The sequence below is a fragment of the Cyprinus carpio genome, chromosome B13, assembly GCF_018340385.1.
Source record: "Cyprinus carpio isolate SPL01 chromosome B13, ASM1834038v1, whole genome shotgun sequence".
Lineage (NCBI taxonomy): Eukaryota > Metazoa > Chordata > Actinopteri > Cypriniformes > Cyprinidae > Cyprinus > Cyprinus carpio.
The window spans coordinates 3,712,220-3,725,658 of NC_056609.1; the positions used below are offsets into that span (position 1 = coordinate 3,712,220).

A 13,439-nucleotide genomic window follows, 5' to 3' on the forward strand; every position below is an offset into this window, starting at 1 on the left:
TGCTGCTGCTACACTTACAGGATGATCAAATCCTTGTTTAATATGCTATTGACCAAACATTTAATTCAAATATCCACTTAATCTTTCATTTTTGGCCACCTTTTTGTTATAGATGACACAGCCTCTATAATTTCTTCAACAACAACAATTAAAAAATAAAAAAAAAGTGTGGACATCAGAACCCTTACAAAAACGAACCATGGTTTTATCATAGTAAAAGTGCTTAATTTTCTGTTGCGTGATTTCTGAATTATTGAGACTATAAAATCAATCAGACAACTGTATTAATAAAATCATAGCCATAGGTAACTGTCTAGAGCTAAAATTATAATTTGTAAATAATACAATTTAATTACAATTTATTTATTTATTTATTATTTTTTATATTTTATTAAAGTTCTAAAGTTCCTTATAGTATGTGTTTATTTTATTTATTTATTTATTTATTTATTTATTTATTTATTTATTTATTTATTTTACTTCCATAATATTTGAGGGAGGGGGCACAACATTAGGGCACCGGCCCTGGACATGTTTACTTTACAGCTCAATAAAATACACTCTGTCTGTTCTAATGTCAGCTGATTTAAAACACGCATTTCCTCCCTTTTTCAAACTGAAACATATCATTTGTATCATAAAATTAACCCTCACATTCTGGCTGTAGTGCACTTATCATTAAGTAAAAGAACAAGAGATAAAATCACAGTTAACACACACACACAAAAAGTTAGTAATAAAAAATAAATACAATAAAAAGTATGGTTAAAAACTAAACACTTTTTTGCATACTGATGTTTCCAGAAAGAGCTAAGCTTTTCCCTACAGGCGTGTGTGCTTCCCTAAAGGCCTTCTATGATTAAAAAAAAAAAGCAAACCCCACATAAATATTATAAAAATGCATAATATATAAGTACAGTGTGAACACAGTAAGATTCTTGATGGAGAAATTTCTTGATGAAGAGAGAAGAATGTGCCGAAATCCACAGCTGGGCAGAATCTCCTAAAAGACACTGTCAAACAGCCGCATTGACCGCATAATATTTGCATCCTCAGATAAACAGAAAAGAAAGACAAGTAAATGGCAAAAGTCAGATTTTCCTGCAGGATATTCCAGAAAGAAAACATTTAGTAAGTTAAGTAACTATAACTTTTAGTAAGTTTGACTTTCCAGAGAAAGCCATTGACTTAACTTTCAGTCCCCAAAACTGGGGGAACTTTAATAGCAACGTACTCCATGAACCTGTGGTCCAGAGTTAGTTTACTTAATGTCTCTCAGTTTCACATGTGTTCCCTTCTGATGAGGCTCCAGTGTGCATGGCAGCACAGACTACACGTCATGTTAGCATTATATAGCATTATTACAGCACAGTTTATTTTACTCAACAAATCTTAAACCCAACATTTTCTCCTCTAACACATTGCTGCATTTTTCTCCAATGGGATGTTTTCTATATACATTTTATTGTAAAAATGTAATTATGATGCATGTGGTGCATATGCTTGTCACAATATACAGTTACACCAGGGGCCAGATTCACAAAAATAAATAAATAAAATAAAAAATCTTCTTAAGAAATATCTTAAGATCAATTCCACAAAGTTCATAATAATGTTCTTCAGTGCAATTCTTGAAAAATTCTTAAGTTCTCAAATATGTTCTTAAGAACCTTTTTTTTTACTCAAGAAAAAAAAGAGTCTTTATCTGACTGAATACATGACTGAAGACACACTGATAAACTCACACTGAAAGGATTGTCTTTTTGTGCTTCCTCCAGATTACCCTAATAATCATAAAAAGCGCACACACTATTTTCGTCGTGACTGGTTTGACTGGCACTCTGCTTCATGTTTTTAATGTGTTAAGTTAAACCTACTCTCTGGAATACTCCCTGGAGATATTTCATCTTTGATTATGATGTTTTGCATTTGATTAAAATAATAAGTTGTAGATATAAACCTTTTGACATGACTCCATGAACTCCTCAACAGTGATCAGTCCATCATGGTTTCTGTCCATTTTCTGGAAAAAAAAGTTTATAAAGTTCAAGATACATTATTGAATTCTTGAAAAGAGGTGGAAATCCTTGAGTTCAAGCAATATACAGTGTTGTGAAAATGTATTTGCCCCCATCCTGTTTTCTTTTTTTATTCATTTTTTATATTTCATACAAAATAGTTTTAGATCACATGAAATGCAACATTAAACAGGCAACCAGAGTAAACACATAATACAGTTTTTATGTATTAATTTATTTATTTAGTCATTCATTTTAAAGCAAAAACGTTATTACACAGCTGTCACCCATGTGAAAAACCATTTGGCCTATTGAACTTAAAATCCAGTTGTGCCAGCAATAACTGCATCCAAACGCTTCCGATAACTGGAGATCAGTCTTTAGCAGTACTGTGGTGATATTTTGCCTCACTCTTCTTTGCAGAACTGCTTTAGTTCTGCCACATTAGATAGAGTTTGAGTCTAAACTACCCATTTAATGTCCTGCTACAGCATATCAATTAGGTTTAAATCAGGACTTTGACTAGACCACTCCAAAACAGCCATTCCATGGTGGACTTCTATGCTTTGGGTCATTTTCAGGCTGTATAATCCAGATGCACTTACAGACTAAAGACCAGACATTCTCCATTTTGACTGATAAGTCGAATGGGGAACAGTTTAGACGAGAGGGGTCCTGTTACATCTGGTATATACTAAACACTAAATTTCACTAAAAGAAAATCATATGTACATATTTTCTGGAAGAGAGCAGAATTCATGTTTCCTTCAACTGCTGTTGGTAAGGTTCACTTGTCACAGAAGGATAAAGGTGACAGAAGTTGTTGCAGAGAGTGGTATTTGTTAGACTTTAAATGGAGGTAATGAACAATGAAACATGAAGAGGGAGGTGCTTAGAACACAATCACATCAATGGTAAAGAAGCACAAACAATAACAGTCCTTTTTTTGGAGATGTCCGATGAAGAAGACGAATAGTACACACAATGCTTGATGGTCATACTCAGAAGGTGAATTGAGGGTTTATATATACACAGTCCATGATCGGGGTTGTGATGAGGATCAGGTGATGATGATCAGTATTCTGGTGAATGAGATGGCACAGGGGGTGCAGAACCAGGCGGACACATTACAGTACCTACCCCACCTCCACAGACCACTCTTGAGGTCCAAGACCTCAGACACTGGCCCAGCCTCTCAGTTAGGATTGGTTGCGTGGAAGGCAGCAAGTAAGACCAGATCCAGGATGTTGTCTCAAGCCTCAAACCTTCTTTCCTATGACCCAAATTCCTCCCAGTCCACTAAATACCCAAGAAAACCTCCACGGCACCAAAAATCCAAGATGAAGAGACCAGTGGTCCATGGCTGGAACCTCTGAAGACTTGCTGGTCCAGGGCAAGAGTGTAGGTTGAAAGCCAAGTATGCATGGGAAGGGAGTCATCCCTGTGGTGGACTGTTTGAGGGAGTTTGTGCCTACACAGCCCAGGCAAGAATACAACTTTATTGGTCCTGCTGTTCATGACAATATGTGCACAAGTAACATCTCACTTATTCTATCTTGTGCTCTGTTTGGCTGTTTGTCTTTGGATGGTAACCAGATGACAGATTGACCATCACATCTAGGATTCAGGGGAAGCCTTTCCATATATTTGAGATGAACTACAGTCCTCTGTCAGATACAATCTCCCTAGGGAATGCTGATGTTCTGGAAAATGTATTGAAACAATAGTTCAGCATTCTGGAATGTACTGGGTAGCCCCACCAGAGGGAGCAGTTTACAGACCTTTGAGAATAAATCTACTAGGACTAAGATTATCATACATCTTTCTGCTGATGGCAAATTTGTGGCAAAGTCCACTCACAGGTGTCCTAGAAAACCAACCTCCCAGAAAACAAAAAAGCATGTATGGAGGCAAGAGACTTAAAAGGATAGTTCACCCAAAAAAGAAAATTCTGTCATTGATTACTCACCCTCATGTCGTTCCAAACCCATAAGACCCCCGTTCATCTTTGGAACACAAATTAAGATATTTTTGATGCATTCCGAGAGCTGATGTCACATGGATTATTTTAACGATCTTCTTGTTGCATTTCTGAGCATTGATCTTTCAAGGATCCTTGCTGTCTATGGGAGGGTCAGAGAGCTCTCGGAATGCCTGATGTGAAAAGGCTTATCCATGCCTTTATTATGTCGAGACTAGATTTTTGTAACGGCTATACACTTTATTTGGCTCTCCCTGAAAAGTGTATTAAGCAAATGCAGTATATGCAAAACTCCGCTGCACATGTACTGACATGCACAATTGCTCATCAGCATATCTCTGCTGTTTTTTATGAACTGCAATGGATCCCAGTACGGGGCACGTATTGGTTTTAAAATGTTGATTTTAATATATAAAGCTATTCATGGATTAGCTCCGGCATATCTCAGTGATCTAGTTGCTCCTTACATAACAACTCACTCTTTCCACTCGTCTGACTCCTTTACTCCTCAGCAGCCTACATTTGAAGTCCTTGGGTGGTCATGCCCTCTCTGCTTTAGCTCCACGGCTGTGGAACAAACTTCCTTTGGTGGTAAGAAATTCTCCAATATTAGACTTTTTAAGAAGTCTTTAAAGACCCATTTCTGAGTGTACTATCATTATTTTTGTTTTGTTTTATCTATTTGTTTTTACATATTTGTATTTAAATTGCTTTGTGTAGCACTTTGGGCTTGCGAAAAACGCAATATAATAAAATCTATCATCATCATAATCAACAGTCACTGGCATATGAAATGGAGAACTAAGAGGAGATATTGGGTGGATGGAACTTACCATGATTAGAGGATGCCAGACAAAACACTTTCCAAGAAGATGCTGGAAGTATGGCAGAGTTGGGATAGAAGACAGCATTGATGTTCCAAGGGAAGTAAAATGTGATAAGTACACTTGAATAGGTTCCTCTGTAACAGAAGGAGGACGATCTTGTGAGGACACTGCCTAGACTGGTGGTGTTTCCCAGCTGCAACTTACCCAATGGTCATGGATGACACGGATGGAGTGCTGAACCCCATGGAATCATCACATCATAAGTGAGTATAAAGTCCACAGCGATAAGCAGAAATTAGTGTTGCCTCGTTCCATTCACTCACAGCTGCCAGGGTACAGAAGATAATTGAGTAATCAACAAATCTCACTTTTTCCTGGCGAAAACAGACTTCCTATTCAACAAGTTACCCACACTCCTCGAAAACACTTCCTTTAAATGGGAAAGGAATCATGAGGGAGAATTTATGATTGCTCCAGCCTGGTTTCGAAACGGTTCAAACCACTGCAGCATATGGCTGGAGAGAGATGAGAGATAATGAATCCTACTTTGGCTTTCTCAGTGGGAAATGGCTATGGATTCATTTCAAGCATGATGGAACACCCTTGCAATCCCTTGCTGTTCCCGAGTATGGCACTGACAGTGACATGAATCCCACATTCAGCACAGACGGCAGCAATGAAAAAGGGCTAGGTGAAGAAGTGTATGGGGGAGTGTTGGTTTTATAGGCGTTGGATGAGATCACAAAAAAAAAAAAAAAAACCATTTAGGGTTGGCCAACAAAAAAGCAATTCCTGCTTCAGGTTTTTGATGGTTGCAGTAAACGGGTCCAGGCCCAGTTTTATTGGATCCATGCCATTACGGTCTTGTCTTCTGACAGAGAAAGTGACGAAGGTTGTTACAGCCAGTGGTATTTATTAGACAATCAGTGGTGCTAACAAACAATTAAACACTTATGAGGATAGTGAGTAGAACCAGGGGCGCCACTATGGTTTGTGGGCCCCCTGAACAGAATATTTAATTCGGCCCCCTCTGTAAAAATAGTTTTACAGGGGGGATGGGGGGGCAGAAATCTCCTTCTGCAATTTTTCAGAATTTTCACATCGACCCAGTTGGTGTTAGATCATTTTTTGCTTCAATATATAAAATTATTGTTTAAAGCTATATTATTAATGGAGTTACATTTATTTTGTTAGATTTTATTTTCATTTTTGAAACAATTAAGTTTGAGGTATAAACAAAAATGGAAGGAATCAGGATGGAGGCAAACACATTTTCACTGTAATGAATGTATTACTTTCCATTAATTGTAGCTGATGTGGAGAGAGAACATAGAGTTCCTTTTGTAATAGTGTTCCTTACTTTTTAGCAAACAAAAATGTTTGGGTGCAAGAAATGTAGAGTCACAACATGGACATTAATGAACATCCTGTGTGTTTGTGTTCACCTGAAAGAAGTTTTCCACATGTTCGCTGGGAGTATCATCATGTATGGAGGGATACACATACTTCCCCATCAAACTATAAATCGACTTCATTATCTTCATCATCTCCTGGAGACCGAAACCACATACACACACATACAGGTGCTGGTCATATAATTAGAATATCATCAAAAAGTTGATTTATTTCACTAATTCCATTCAAAAAGTGAAACTTGGATATTATATTCATTCATTACACACAGACAGATATATTTCAAATGTTTATTTCTTTTAATTTTTGATGATTATAACTGACAACTAAGGAAAATCCCAAATTCAGTGTCACAAAATTAAAATATTGTGAAAAGGTTCAATATTGAAGAGACCTGGTGCCACACTCTAATCAGCTAATTAACTCAAAACACCTGCAAAGGCCTTTAAATGGTCTCTCAGTCTAGTTCTGTAGGCTACACAATGATGGGAAAGACTGCTGACTTGACAGTCCAAAAAATGACCATTGACACAAAAGGTCATTGCAAAAGAGGCTGGCTGTTCACAGAGCTCTGTGTCCAAGCACATTAATAGAGAGGCGAAGGGAAGGAAAAGATGTGGTAGAAAAAAGTGTACAAGCAATAGGGATAACCGCACCCTGGAGAGGATTGTGAAACAAAAACCCATTCAAAAATGTGGGGGAGATTCACAAAGAGTGGACTGCAGCTGGGAGTCAGTGCTTCAAGAACCACTACACACAGACGTATGCAAGACATGGGTTTCAGCGGTCGCATTCCTTGTGTCAAGCCACTCTTGAACAACAGACAGCGTCAGAAGCGTCTCGCCTGGGCTAAAGACAAAAAGGACTGGACTGCAGCTGAGTGGTCCAAAGTTATGTTCTCTGATGAAAGTAAATTTTGCATTTCCTTTGGAAATCAGGGTCCCAGGGTCTGGAGGAAGAGAGGAGAGGCACACAGTCCACGTTGCTTGAGGTCCAGTGTAAAGTTTCCACAGTCAGTGATGGTTTGCGGTGCCATGTCATCTGCTGGTGTTGGTCCACTGTGTTTTCTGAGGTCCAAGGTCAACACAGCCGTATACCAGGAAGTTTTAGAGCACTTCATGCTTCCTGCTGCTGACCAACTTTATGGAGATGCAGATTTAATTTTCCAACAGGACTTGGCACCTGCACACAGTGCCAAAGTACCTGGTTTAAGGACCATGGTATCCCTGTTCTTAATTGGCCAGCAAACTTGCCTGACTTTAACCCCATAGAAAATCTATGGGGTATTGTGAAGAGGAAGATGCGATATGCCAGACCCAAGAATGCAGAAGAGCTGAAGGCCACTATCAGAGGCCCCTGGACTCTCATAACACCTGAGCAGTGCCACAGACTGATCGACTCCATGCCATGCTGCATTGCTGCAGTAATTCAGGCAAAAGGAGCCCCAACTAAGTATTGATTGCTGTACATGCTCATACTTTTCATGTTCATACTTTTCAGTTGGCCAAGATTTCTAAAAATCCTTTCTTTGTATTGGTCTTAAATAATATTCTAATTTTCTGAGATACTGAATTTGGGATTTTCCTTAGTTGTCAGTTATAATCATCAAAATTAAAAGAAATAAACATTTGAGGCAATATTGGGAAATAAAGAATTAGAAAGGACTATGCAAGATTGAAAACCCTTGGATAAAATCACAATTAAAAATCTGGATGGAGGCTAAACATGAATATAAATTGCACGGTAATCTGAAGATAATAAGGTGGTGTGCCTATGACCCTGATTTCAAACCTAATCAAACAGATGTCGGATTCCAGAACTGGGTGTCTAAGGGTATAACAAATCATTTCTCATTAACAGATAAAGGTAAAGTGAATGATTTCCAAACACTTAAAACCAGTCATAATTTGGAGAAACAGGACTTTTACAGATATTTACAGATACGCCATTATCTCAATCAAGAAGTTATTAGGTCCCTGGATGTGCAAAAACCAGTGCTCCAGGAAATATTGATGGCATACCAGGCAAAAGTCAAAAAGGGTATTGTTTCACGGCTGTATAAGGGATTTATGAATAAACAAACAAATTTAACATTATATGTGAAAACAAAATGGGAAAGGGAAAGTTACATGAAAATTACTGATGAGGATTAGAATGGTTGCTGCATATCACAGTGGATATGAACAAACTCACATTCTTGGAGGGAATTTGGTTGAAAATGTTTGATCAGGTTTTTCATTACGCCAAAACAGAAAATTTCTGGCTCCAGGGAGGAGACTAAGTGCTGGAGGCAGTGTGGAAGTGAAGATGCCAACCATTGGTATATATTCTGGGATTGTCCAGTAATAAAACAATATTGGATAGAGAAACACAAAGATATCGAAAATATTCTCAACATGAAAATACCCTTCAACTTTACCAACTTTATTTTGGGTAACACTTCTTACCTGATTATGCAAAGTATCTATTCAGAATTTTAATTATTGCCTGTAAGAAAACTATCACCAGACATTGGCTCCTCCCTGATCCCCCTACTCTGGAAAAATGGATAGAATGTGTTAATGACTAACATTTTCACTCCGCTTGCAGATGAATAGATTTGTAGTCTTATGGTCAAAATGGGTATCCTATGTTAATCAAACACAACATGCAGGAATGTGTTCCTGAAAGTTGTCACGATAATGGTAATCAAGGGTTGATTTTGGTGTACTGTATTTTATGTATCGTTTATTAACAAAATAATTGTGTTATCTTTTGTTTTATATGTATTAGAGATTTGTATTATAGTAATGCACCCTTTGTTTGTGTTCTAATATGTTCTTATTATATTTACAAAAATGGGAATGTTGGGAATGGAGAACCTTGATCTAGTTCACAGACTGGACAGACTGGACTGGAACTGTGACCATGAGGTTATGTAAATCTAGCTATTGTATTGTTCCCAATGTTTCAAAAATAAAGATTTTTTTTTTTTTAAAAAGAAGAAAAAAAGAAATAAACATTTGAAATATATCAGTCTGTGTGTAATGAATGAATATAATATACAAGTTTCACTTTTTGAATGGAATTAGTGAAATAAATCAACTTGTTGATGCTATTCTAATTATATGACCAGCACCTGTATACTTTTACATTAGTCTTTCTAGACACTAAACTGATCAAAGCGTCACCTCAAGTACCTCTCTTGTGATGAATCCATCTTTATCAAGATCATAGAAATTAAATGCCCAATTTAGCCGGTCATATATTGAGCCTCTAAGTATGAGTGACAGACCAGCAACAAACTCCTGTGAAATGACAATAAGAAGAATTATAAATCTGCCAGGAAACAAACAAACATATCAAATCTTAACTAGAAGACGTTACAAGCTTTGTTGTAGACCCACCGCTCTGCACTTTTATGTCGCTCTTATCTGACACACTTAGTTCAGCTCATAGATCTTCTCCTAACCAGTTGTTGATATGAATCAAGTGTGTTAGATAAGATGGACATAGAAAGTGCAGAGTGGTCCATCTTCTGGACCAGAATTAAAAAAAAAAAAAAAAATCTTCTGTTACCTTAAAACTCAAACAGCCATTCCTGTTAGTGTCAAATGCCTCAAAGAGGTAATGTGCATAAATGCTTGAATCTGACAGAGAGAAAGAAAAAGGAATTGGACAATGCTTTATATACAGTGTATATTTGTACATACATACAGTATGTGTGTGTGTATGTATGTATGTATAATGCAAATGGAATTTATAAATATGCATTGTGTAGTATTGATTCAATGACTAAAGGGAAAAAAAGAAAAACATGTCAACTCAACCAGTGGTCCCCAACGCAAAGTTTTAATTTTGCCAATATTTTTTTTTCTCAAGAAAGATAAACATGTATAGTGAAGAAAGCCAAAATGTTAAATGTCATAGATGTATTTACTGTGCTCTATGCAATTTTCTTGATAGAGGGATATATTTAGAGATATATTTCTACTTTGAGTGTTATTTATTCTTCAGACATTCCCCTTGCAGGTTTTCGACCACTGAAAATGGGTAATATTCAACAATGTGGACATACAGCCACACTGAGATCCTCATATCTCTGGGACTGAACTACATATCTTTAATACATCTTGAGTTGCAAACACTCAAACTTTGGAAAATTATATTATTAACAAAAAGATTACAATATATATATTTATATACATATACGATATATATATTTTCTCACCTCCCTGTGGGAAGAACTGAGAGTAAATGAGTTTAAACACGTCCTCAGTCACCACTCCACTGGGACATTCCTGAAATGCACAACAGATCTTAAAACAAACACTATAAAAACACCATTGTGGCCAAAACCTTCAACCTAATGCAATATGCAATTAATTATGTCTTTCAGAATTAAAAAAAAAAAAAAAAAAAAGAAAGAAGGAAAGAAAGAAATGTAAATTATAATTATGAATTAAAGAAATAAAGTAACAATTATTTGTGCCACACAAAGTGTGATATTCCCAGCTAATGTACTGACTTTCCTCCTTATTTAATCTACGTAAGTAGAGCAACATTTACATTTTTGAAGGCCCTGTAGAGGAACTGCAGCTCTTTCTTGCTGAATTCAGTCTCTTCCTGTAGTATTTCCAGATCATCAGGCCGATGGCAAACAAAGGATATTTCAAACTCATCCTCAGTAGTTTCTAGAAGAGAAACATCTCATTATACATTAATAACTGAATGTTACATTTCTCATCTGTTTTAGAGAAAGTGTGTAGGTCACACTAACAGTGAAATAATTGGTTAATTTCTTAAATGCGAGAGGACAGTAGAGAGATGACAGGAAAGCAATAGGTGGAGAGAGGGGGAGTGGGATCAGCTAAATTTTCACTGAGATTGCAAGATGGCGAGCTGCTCTAAGGTGACTGAAACCCTGTGAAAGCAGGTTGTCCAAATGAAGGCCAAAGGGATGACCCTTTCACACACTGCAAGTTGGTTGGTCGTTCCAATCTGTGATTTCTCTGTGATCTGTGAATATATCAGGTTCACGTCCCCCAGAAAGGCTGGTCGTCCATGTACGACAAATGTGCAAGAAGACAGGACAATGCAGGGGCTCTCAATGGGGATTCGGTTCAGCACTGCAGCTGGAATTGCTCGCCAGTTCAGTGATGAAAAGGGTAAGGATCTGTCTCAGCATGTTTAAGAGAATTAAAAGACAAAGCCTCTCATCAGCAGAAAGAATCAAACGGCTAGACTTTTGCTGAGGAGCATGTTTTGTGGAGAGAGGAGAACTGGTTTAATGTTCACTCTAATGATAAGAGCAGGTTTAATTTATTTGGGTCTGATGCCAAACATCATGTTTGGGTCGAACTGGTGAAAGACTGAAGACTGAAGCCCAGTGTGTAAAGAAGTCAGTGAAAGGCGGAGAAGGTTGCAGGACAATGCCCCTGTCACACAGAAAAACAGGTAAAGCAGTTCCTTGAACACTGAAATAATGAAATGGCCAGCCCAGAGTCTTGATCAAAACCCCATTAAAATCTCTGGAAAATCCTTGGTGACAAAGTTATGGCTAAGAAACCCACTACAGTCACTGAACTGTGGAAGAGACTGGAAGAAGAGTGGACGAAGATCACACCAGCGCAGTGAGAGAGACTAGTGATGTATAGTGCGTTCAAGTCATGTCGGATACATCGTATTTACGAGTTAAACGCACATGAACGCCACCACAAAGTCGTAATTATGAGTTGGAAACTCAGAATTTTCTTTAAGCTCTGAGTTTCCGAGTTGTGGGCGTGTCAATGAGAAACATGACAGAATCAATGGATCGATGGATACAACGCCTGTTGTTGACAGTAATTTTTTAGTTGAAATTGATAGACAGGATTGCAATATAACAATTAATTATTATATCAATAATAATTAATTAATAAGTTTTATGCGATACAGATTAAAGTGGCTTTATAAATTATTTAAAAAAAATTAAAAACGCAAAACACACCTGATGTAAATTCCTTGCTTTTCATTTTCTATAAGCAGAGTAAACAAACCCTTTTATATTTTCTTGTAATTTATTAAAAGAAGGTACACTGCCATCTTGTGCCGACTAAACTGACTTGAATGCACATGACGTCGTAATTACGACTTGTACAAACTTCCCAGGAGGACTTGAACGCAGCAGTACTGCGGCTGAGGATGTGCTGAAGTCCTTCACAGCAAGGGCCTTTACATTTCCTACTGATTTCTGACAGCTGTAACCCTGCAGAATTTTAGTTGGAACTCATCTTTCGGGCTACAGTGGTTACTGTTCTTTCATTTTGATCAGTGTTTTCCACAAAATAAAGTGATCAAATTTTCATTGAAATGCCTCGGATATTTTGTCAAACGTTTTAGTAGAACAGTGGTATACCTACAGCTAATATTAATATTATATAATAATATTAATACTTATATTATACCTACAGCTAATATTGCTTCAAATGATGTACTATTTCTTAAAAATAAGTTTTTATAGATTGTTCTCTAATTTTGATCTCCACTGTATGTGTTTGGTGACTAGGTAGTCAAAATAAAGCAAGTATTTCTTAACTTTTGCCAAAGACAGCCAACAATGATGTGTGTGCTGAATTTCATGAAATTGTAAGCCTGCTAAGAGCCTTAACAACAACACAGAAATAGTGTTACAGTTTGATTTGTTACTCTGGCAACACCATTCAAAATATAAAATATTTTGCAATTTTAGCTGTTTTTTTCATATAATTCTGACCAAGTCTGAAACAATTGAGGTAAACAGAGACTTCAAAGTGTGTTCACTTCCTGTTTTCCTCTTCTTTTCCTTTTTCAATCCAGCCACTCACCGTCTGTGAAGCACCAGTAGTACAGCGGGAAGAGGGACACCAGCATCAAGATGTAGAGTCCACCTGGTTCATCGCCGGGCATGAGCTGTCTGAAGCCTCTGTACTCCTGTGACTGTGACATGCTGCTGAGCATGATGCTGTCTGTCTGTGTGTTATGTGTGTTCCCTTCCAAAAACACTCCCACCCACACGCTCTGACGTCTTTCCATTACTCTTTCATGTCACTTCATGACCGTTTCCAGCCCAACAAAAGCCTGCATAAGTAATTCATCGACTTGTTTTGGAATTGCTTGTTTTCACAGTCAGATGGGTGGGAAAGTACAATTTCCATGTTGGCAGTTGAATTATTGGCTCTTGTTTCCCATATGTAAGCACTG

At 37.3% G+C, this 13,439-nt stretch overlaps 1 protein-coding gene across 1 annotated transcript; it reads right to left on the minus strand.

Annotated features, from left to right (window-relative positions):
• Positions 1–440: 440 nt before the first annotated feature.
• On the minus strand, positions 441–13,399 carry LOC109069313 (Kv channel-interacting protein 4). Its single transcript, XM_019085945.2, has 8 exons — positions 13,064–13,399; positions 10,788–10,912; positions 10,450–10,519; positions 9,798–9,868; positions 9,419–9,526; positions 6,272–6,376; positions 1,961–2,023; positions 441–1,051 (listed from the first exon to the last, which is right to left on the minus strand). Exons 1-8 carry the CDS (start codon positions 13,269–13,271, stop codon positions 1,004–1,006), a joined length of 798 nt encoding a protein of 265 aa, XP_018941490.1. The 5' UTR covers positions 13,272–13,399; the 3' UTR covers positions 441–1,003.
• Between the last annotated feature and the right edge of the window lie 40 nt (positions 13,400–13,439).

Excerpts from the sequence above, each read along its gene's own strand:
- LOC109069313 (XM_019085945.2), bottom strand. The coding sequence starts at position 13,271 with ATGGAAAGACGTCAGAGCGTGTGGGTGGGAGTGTTTTTGGAAGGGAAC. Across the intron at positions 9,527-9,797 it reads ATGGCTGTTTGAGTTTTAAG|GAGTTTGTTGCTGGTCTGTC; the intron begins GTAACAGAAGAT and ends GTCATTTCACAG. Across the intron at positions 6,377-9,418 it reads ATGGATTCATCACAAGAGAG|GAGATGATGAAGATAATGAA; the intron begins GTACTTGAGGTG and ends TTCGGTCTCCAG.